The sequence below is a fragment of the Vombatus ursinus genome, unplaced genomic scaffold (genome assembly GCF_900497805.2).
Source record: "Vombatus ursinus unplaced genomic scaffold, bare-nosed wombat genome assembly UNPS02015175.1, whole genome shotgun sequence".
In the NCBI taxonomy this organism is placed as follows: Eukaryota; Metazoa; Chordata; class Mammalia; order Diprotodontia; family Vombatidae; genus Vombatus; species Vombatus ursinus.
In genome coordinates this window covers 20263855-20272128 of record NW_020954953.1, presented here as the reverse complement: position 1 = coordinate 20272128, position 8274 = coordinate 20263855, and the positions used below count along the sequence as shown (strand labels likewise).

General features: G+C 40.5%; 1 protein-coding gene across 4 annotated transcripts in view; it reads right to left on the bottom strand.

Annotated features, from left to right (window-relative positions):
- LOC114031455 (probable palmitoyltransferase ZDHHC14) overlaps nt 1-8274 on the bottom strand; it is a 326338-nt gene that overhangs the window by 129122 nt on the left and 188942 nt on the right. For 2 of the 4 annotated variants that reach the window (XM_027846515.1, XM_027846517.1), the window contains exon 2: nt 707-879. In XM_027846515.1, the coding sequence (XP_027702316.1) occupies nt 707-879 (173 nt within the window). The remainder of the gene's footprint in view (nt 1-706; nt 880-8274) is intronic. The other 2 variants (XM_027846516.1, XM_027846518.1) reach the window with 1 other exon arrangement.

The following is an 8274-nucleotide window of genomic DNA, read 5'->3' as shown; positions in this document are numbered from 1 at the left end:
GTGTGTGTGTGTGTGTGTGTGTGTGTGTGTGTGTGTGTGTGTGTGTGAAAAAGAGAGAGAGAGAGAGAGAGAGAGAGAGAGAGAGAGAGAGAAATACAGAGCATGTACAAAACACAGAGTCAAGAAAGTCTTCTGACATGAGTATTTTGTTTTTAAAAACAAGGAAGGCAAAGAATGGTATAAGTGGAAAGAAGACTGAGCTTGGCACCATATTGCCTATGTTCAAAATCCAGCTCTGCTATTTACTCCTTGGGTAACCATGGACAGGGTCACCTCACCAATTTGGATTTCAGTTTTCTCATTTGTAAAATGGGCTAGAACCTGGACGGTGGGGTCCAACTCTAAAACTTACGATCTTCGTTTCTTCTCTCACTTTTTTTTTGCATGAACAAAAATTTACTGGGTAAATTGAATTGGGATATTGGGATCATGAACACTACCTACAGTTGCATCAGCCTCAGGAACTTCCATAGTGTCATCTATTCTTGTATTTTATACCAGTCACCCCAGTTTACCTCTTACCACAAATGCCAGCCTCCTATTTCTGTCCCCAGTTGCCTGATGCTCATGCCACTCCATTACAAGCTTTCCCATCAAAGCTGGAAATACTTCCTGCCCTCTCTACTTGAAGGCCTGAGTCAGATTCATCCATAGCGTGAAGGAAGGGAACATGAGTTGGCAAGTGATCAAAAGGACAAGGACAGACCTTCGGCGTTACCTATTTGCCTTTCCAGGTCAGCAGCTTCATCTGGCGTTGCTCGGGGTAGTACTCCAGGGTCACTGAAGCTCGTTCGAAGCAGGGTACCCATCACGAAGAAGAATAGGATCCCGCCGACCACAGGGATAGCTGGAGTGATTTTCACAGCTAAATATGGACAGCTGCCAGTAGCAGGTATCAAGAGAGGAGAGGAAAGGAAGGAAGAAATTGAAAAGTACTGTTAGTAATCAACAGCAAGGTTGCTTGCATTTCCTAAGAAATGAAAGGCTTACCTAGAGAAGGAAAATTGATTTCCATTAACAATTCATCTACATAAAGATTCGAACAGTATGGAATGCAAATTTTCTTTTGGAAAATTTTGCCCCCATGCCACAAATTATCAATGCCAAAGCTAGTCTTTGTTGGGAAAGAAGTTCCAGAAAGAACGAAAGTGAGCCTCTTTACATAGTCAGTCTTCATTGTAATATCATCTACAAATGCACATGGTTGCCTTCTTTCTAATCTTTCCCCTTCTCTTGAATTCCATAAGAGAAGACACAAACATGGGGTATCTTAAAACAGGCCCAAGCTTTCCCCTCCCCCAGTTAATGCTCAACTTTGTCTCTGACAGCACAGTGACATTCAGTAGGGACAAAATGCTGAGAAATGTAAATCTGCACTCCAAAGCCTGGAAAACATTGCCAACATTGTGGAGTTAACCTAGCCAAAGGAGGTTAATGAGCTATGCAAATGAAATCACATTCCAGTTTCAGGAGAGGGAATCAAGATTTCTGCAGATAGAATATACTTAACTTGTTTTCATGTTCAAATGGCATTTGAGTTACCACAAGAAGATTGCCACCCTAGCTTTTTGCACTTTTAAAATCTTCCTTGTACTTAAATTTTACAAACTCTGATTTAATGATTATTCCTGGGAATTGTGTGATGAGACAGGGAAAGGTGAATGTGTTATATGCTACAGGCCTCAATTAGCCAGGTATCAGTTTCTGACATTCAGGTTACTGTTCAGGGACTTTAATTATGTTTTAAACAATTGCACCTTCACTCATTCAACAAAACTGCTGAGCAAGGGACAAAGGTTATAATGGTACTGGTTGTTGTTAAGTCATTTTGCAATCATGTGTAACTTTTTGCGACCCCCATTTGGGGGTTTTCTTGGCAAATGGTGAAGCTGTTTGCCATTTCCTTTTCCAGTTCATTTTACAGATGAGGAACTGAGGCAAACAGGGTTAAGTGACTTGCTCAGGGTTACACAGTTAGTAAGTGTCTGAGGTCAGATTTGAACCCATGAAGAGGAATCTTTCCGGTTTCAAGTCCCAGTGCTCTACCAGTAAACCACCTAGCTGTCCTTAATGGAGTAGTGGCCTGGAGTAACTAGAGCAGTAATCCCCTGGATTACTGTCATCATATCTAATTATCACTGAGCGTAGAGGCAACAAAGTAGAATCCCAAAATGTTAAAGCCTGAATGGCCCTTAGGTGCAATAAAGGGAAGAGCAAAAGACCAAGGGTCAGGTGATTTGGGTTAGAATCCCATCTCAGACAGTGTGACCATGGGCAAGTCACTTAACATCTCTGGGCCTCAGTTTCTTTATCTGAAAATGGGCAAAATAATACACAAACTATCCACCTCACTGGGTTGTTAAGAGGAAAGTGCTCTATAGATCTTGTTATTATCTAGCTCACCTCTTCCAACTAATAGGGAAAAACAACAGGAGTGGAAACATTGAGACCCACATTTCGTGGACCTTTGATAGGGCTATAGAGGTCAGTGGCTTACTGTCATAGGATACATGACTAATACTAATAGAACAGAAGTCTTCATTGCTTCATCATATGACTGCCCTTGGGCAGCTAGGTGGCGCAGTGGATAGAACACTGGGCTTGGAATCAGGAAGACTTGACTCATCTTCCCGAGTTCAAATCCAGCCTCAGACACTTCCTACTTGTATGACCCTGGGCATGTCACTTAATCCTGTTTGCCTCAGTTTCCTTATCTGTAAAACGAGAAGGAAATGGCAAACCACTCCAGTATCTCTGCCATGAAAACCCCAAAATGGGTAAATGAAGAGTTAAATACTACTCAACAACTGCCTTTCCCCCATATACATACTTAAGCCAGTTAAATGAACATTTCCAGAGACCCCAATTAAGGAAACTGAATTTTGGGGAAATGGAAAGAAAAGCATCCACAAAATAGTATGGAACTTGCTAATGGGAAAAATAAATCAGCAGAGTTGGCTTATAAGAAACCTGCTTTCAGGGCAGGGAGGTGTTACAGTGGATAGAGTACTGGCCCTGGATTCAGGAGGACCTGAGTTCAAATCGGGCCTCAGACTGACACATAACACTTACTAGCTGTGTGACCCTGGGCAAGTCACTTCACCCCACTGCCTAACCAAAAAGAAAGAAATAATTAAAAAAAAAAGAAAGAAACCTGCTTTCAAAAAAATCATTTAGTGTATTCTTCAATTCAAGTCAACAAGCAGCTGTGAAAAGCTTAGTCTGTGCAAGGCAGCATACTAGGGGGATTCAAAGACAAAAAGGAATCAGTCCTTGTCCTGCAGCACATGCTGCTAGCACTGATTCTGTTAGCTCAAATAAATCTTCAGGATATGGAAGGGCACTATTCATCACGCTCAATGAAACGACCTTAGGTTTCTTCAAACAAACAGCAACACATCAAAAACTCATTAATATACTTCTAGTTCCAAGAACTGTGATCTATGAGCCCAAGTACATGCAGTAACAGCTCTACTGAAAAGCCCTCAATTAAATAAACAAGCATTTATTGTACTACTAACAATTTTTTTGAGGAGGGGGCAGTTAAGTGGTGTAGTAGATAGGTAGACCTGAAGTCAGAAAGATTTGAGTTCAAATCCAGCCTCAGACCCTTACTAGCTGTGTGACCCTGGACAGCAAGTCACCCTTTGTGCCTCAGTTTCCTCATCTGTAAAATGAGCTGGAGAAGGAAAATGGCAAACCACTCCAGTATCTCTGCCAAGAAAACTCCACTTGGGGTCCCAGAGAGTTGGATAGGACTGAAAAATGACCTAACGACAACAACACTATATTCCAGGGACTGTCCTATCCCTACTAGGTATGTACACAAGGCCCAAAGTAATACAACCTTGAGGTGCTTACATTCCACTCTCTGGGCCTGCTTCTTGTCCAAGGTTTTGTAACAGCTGGCTTAAGGAAAGGTCAGGGATCCAAATTTAATGCCCCTAAAGCCCAGGCCATTGTTCTTTCTACTAGGCCTTACTGCCTCCATGATGTACTACTACACAAAATATATCGATGTCCTATCTTTCTTCTATTCCATAGTGAATTTATGATACAGAAAAATCCCACCCCTAAAAATGCATCACAGCCTCCACAGAATCCCCGAAATCTTTAGGCACTTTCATTTTATATAATTAACATTATCATTAAAGTAATACTATATCTAGTGAATTCTCCCTAGTAGAATGTAAGATTCATGAGGTAAGGGTATCTCACGCGTCTAGTTCTATACTTAGCACACAGTAGGGAATTAACAAATGTTAGTTGATTGACAGATTCATTTATAAAACCCCACTTTTTAGGTATTCCAGATTGCTTTTCTTACATCTTTTATCTCTGATAAGTTTAGAGATTTTTGTTCAGGTGTTACTCTAGTATAGAAGGCTAAATTTATAGAATGAGCTGCCTCAGCCCCTTCAGAGAGCAGACACTTAGCAAATACGGCAGCAATTGCCAACAACTGTACTCACATAGCCTTGAATAGATAAGTTTAGAGGGGCAGAAGTTTAAATGGAGGGAGATTTGAAAACTATCATGCAGTAAGAATGAGTATTTCACAAACAATCCCATTCCTTTATAGCAGACAAAAGCAGAATAGGAAAACCCTTCCTCTTAAATTTAGATAAGCTGAAGGTTTAGTGCCTGAATTATACAAGGGTAGGAGGTGTGTATATTAGGGTGGAAAAGTAAAGACCCTGTCAAAGAAGAGACAATGAAGAGACATAAAGATCTGTTTTATTGGGAAATTAAAAGCTTTCATTTCTTCAGCTGCTAAAACACCATAAACACAGCTGGATCCACACGCAAAAAAATAGTCCTGGGAAAAGAAATTCCTCTAATTGCTGTAGCTCCTGAATGGACTTCCAGTTTCTGAATAACGTGGCATCAAACTAGAACAGCTCTGCTACCCAGCCCTACTTGGACCATCATGAAGTGGGAGAAAGCGTCGGTAGTCCAGCAGAGCCAAACTGGGGGGAAAATTCTGGAGCTGGGCAGTGCCCTTTCTTTTTCACCCTCACTGGTGTCCCTGCCTTTCAGTCACTTTTTCCTAACAAAAAAAATGCTCTCTCAGGAGATGACCTGATCAATGAATGTACACTAAAGGCATAAGGAAATGTTAACACTGACTATATTGCTTTTAAGCAACTTATCAGGTGATTAAGTGTTAAGGCAAAGAAATTAATCTCTCACTTTGGAATTTCAGGCATCAGCAAACAGTGGAAGAGGCACATGGAGGACTTAGGGGCACAGATAATCAAATTGATCTGTGATCTTTTCTATATAGGAGTTCCTTCCAAGAATGCAGATAATAATGACAACAATAATAATAGCTAACATTTATATTAAGGTTTGCAAAGTGTTTTCTATTTATGATATCATTTGATCTTGACAACAATCCTGGGATGTAGGTACTACTATTATCATCCCTCACTTTACAGATGAGGAAAGTGAGACTGAGAGAGGTTAAATGACTTGTCCAGGGTCACACAGCTGGCAAGTGTCTGAAGGAAGATTTGAAGTCCAGCACTCTATCTACTGTACCAGGATACCACCATCACATGCTGTCAATCACAACCCATCTACGCCTGCCCATCTTTAGATGCAGCTGTATTCCATGTCTAATTGCCATATAGTTACATTGGAAGAATGTTAATATTGAAAATATGGATCTTTGTTTTCACGGTAACTTTGAGGTCAATAAAGGAGCTTTGCAATTTCCTGAAAGCAATCCAACCTGTTATTTTCCTTCTGTTCAACTCTGGGCCCAATGCTTTGTCCTTTTGTCCCGTCTGTTTCAGAAGCCTACTAATATCTCTCTGAACTTTCAGTACTTAACTGCCTGGTTTATACAGAAGAGACAATTCTAGTTTCCCTCCAGTTGAGATCCAATCTCATTCTTCCCAGAACAAAGGAGCACTATATCTGAAATGCATTTTGTAGACTGCTTTAATTTCCTTTACTCTTCTTTATATTTCTCACAATCCCTAGTCCATTGTATGTACTCACTAGACACGTTGAATGCATAAAGCATCTTATCTGTGATCTTGCTTCATCAATCATTTCACATTTCTCAATGCATCTTCAATCTCTTCCCCTACAGATTCCTTCAGTCTATACACATTCTCAAGTGTCCTGTATATTTTTTTTTTTTTTTTTGGTGAGGCAGTCAGGGTTAAGTGACTTGCTCAGAGTCACAGTAAGTGTCAAGTGTCTGAGGTCGGATTTGAACTCAGGTCCTCCTGACTCCAAGGCTACAGCACTATCCACTGGGCCACCTAGCTTTCCCAAGTGCCCTGTATCATTTAAAAAAAAAAAAAAAAAAAGCTCAAGCTCTTTCTTTGGGCTTGGTCATCACCTTGGGATACCATCCAATTTCTTGCTTCCTCATTTCCTTCCAAACTCCTAGGAAGAAAAGACTATAGTTTCTGCCTCCACTTCCTCACCATTCCACTTTGTGCTAACAATTTTCTCCAAGGTCACTTCAGACCTCCTTCTGCTAAATATGATGGCCTTTTAATCCATCCTCAAGCTCCCTGACCTCCCTGTATCACTTGACACTGCTAATCGTACCTTCTTTCTTGATACCTGAGCGTGGTGAATTACCTTGACAAAACTAGGTCAGGTGAATTCCCAACCAGCAAGGCTAAGAAAAATGTCCAGGGGTAGTAAGGTTGCCCCACACTGACAAAGTAAAAATTGTGGAGGCACTGCCTGACTATCCTTTGAAACAAAGAATTTGCTAATGTATTCTGGAAGAGAGAAGCAGGATAGTAAATGGATAGGGCAAACTGGTCAAAAAAAGAATCATATACTTAGGGCTGGAGAGATCTTAGGGTTATCAAGTCTAACCTACTCATTTTACATTTAAGGAAATTGATGGAGTGAGGTTTAGTCACTCGCTGAGGTAGGACAGCTAGACTTTGAACTTGGGTCCTTGGACTCCAATCCAGTATTTTTTTTTCTTATTCTACCACAATCCTCTCTAGTAGAAAGAAGTACCTGAGCAAGGACAAGCTGTAACTCATAGGCATTCATCCATTTCCCCCTGAGATAATTAAAGACACTACAGAGTATGACAGACAAGGGTTGAGGACCACTGGACCACCAACATGAAAAATGCCCAACTCATCAGAAGAAGCAGGTCCTGTTTCTACCTTTCAAGTCAAACAAGCTAGATTTCAAACCCAATGAGAGAAAAAAAATAAATAAACATCTTTAGTCTCAGGCTGGATAAAACAGGCCACCCACTAGAGCCCTTGAAAGCTTTCAAACAGATCCTGAAGCTTAGTGAGCAAAGAAATTCCTGTGAAACTCATCACACCAGAAAATTTGTGCACCTGAACACACTGAATGAGGGGGCTCAACAACATTACACACTACAAATAAATGCTATTTAGGATCAACTCTGCCCCTACTGCTGCCTGGGAATCCTTTTATTTATCTCATGTTGACATTTTCCCAACCATTCCAAACCTTTTTTGATTCTCTTTAAGCACCCAAGCCCACCCACTTCAATCTTAACAGGTGACCTCATTCACTTTATTGAGAAGATTCAGGCCATCTTACATGAACCTCATTATCTCTCCTTTCCACTTTCATCTCTTCACTTATTGTTTTTTACTTCATTTTTGTTTCAGAGAAAGAAATGCTCCCCTCCTCCCGCCAAGCCAAAACCTCTACTTCTGCCCTTTATCTTATCTTGATCTGGCCTCATCCAAGAATTTGATTCATCAATTATCCCTTCCTTCCCTTGCATCTTCAACATATCTTTCTATACTGTTTCCTTTCTCTGGAGGTTTCCTGAAATAATTACAACCTTCCCCTCCATACCATCAGAACTTTGGGGAACAGCTGAGATGAGTAGGTGGGTTGCATTAGCACTTCCTTCCAAACCTGCTGTTAGCTGGCCTGCATTTAGGGGATTCAGAGAGAATAGAGTAGGTATATCATTGATCAAATCAGTCTTATGGTTGAATGAGTATATACAAGTTTATGACAAAATCTTGACAAATACATGACCTTATGAAGGAGAGCAAAGGCAGCAGTGTGCTGGCAAATGTTTAACAACAAGGTCTTCAAAAAAAGGCATGACACACTTTTACATTTAATTCTCATTATTTACATTTTCTCTACCACTTTCTTAAGTCTAGATAATCAACAAAATAATAAACCTGCATTGCCAATTTCCATAATGTACATGCTCCAACTGAAAATTTAACAAATGGCTCTCTATACCCTTTAAGGGCTGGTTCCAACACACTCCTAACTTAG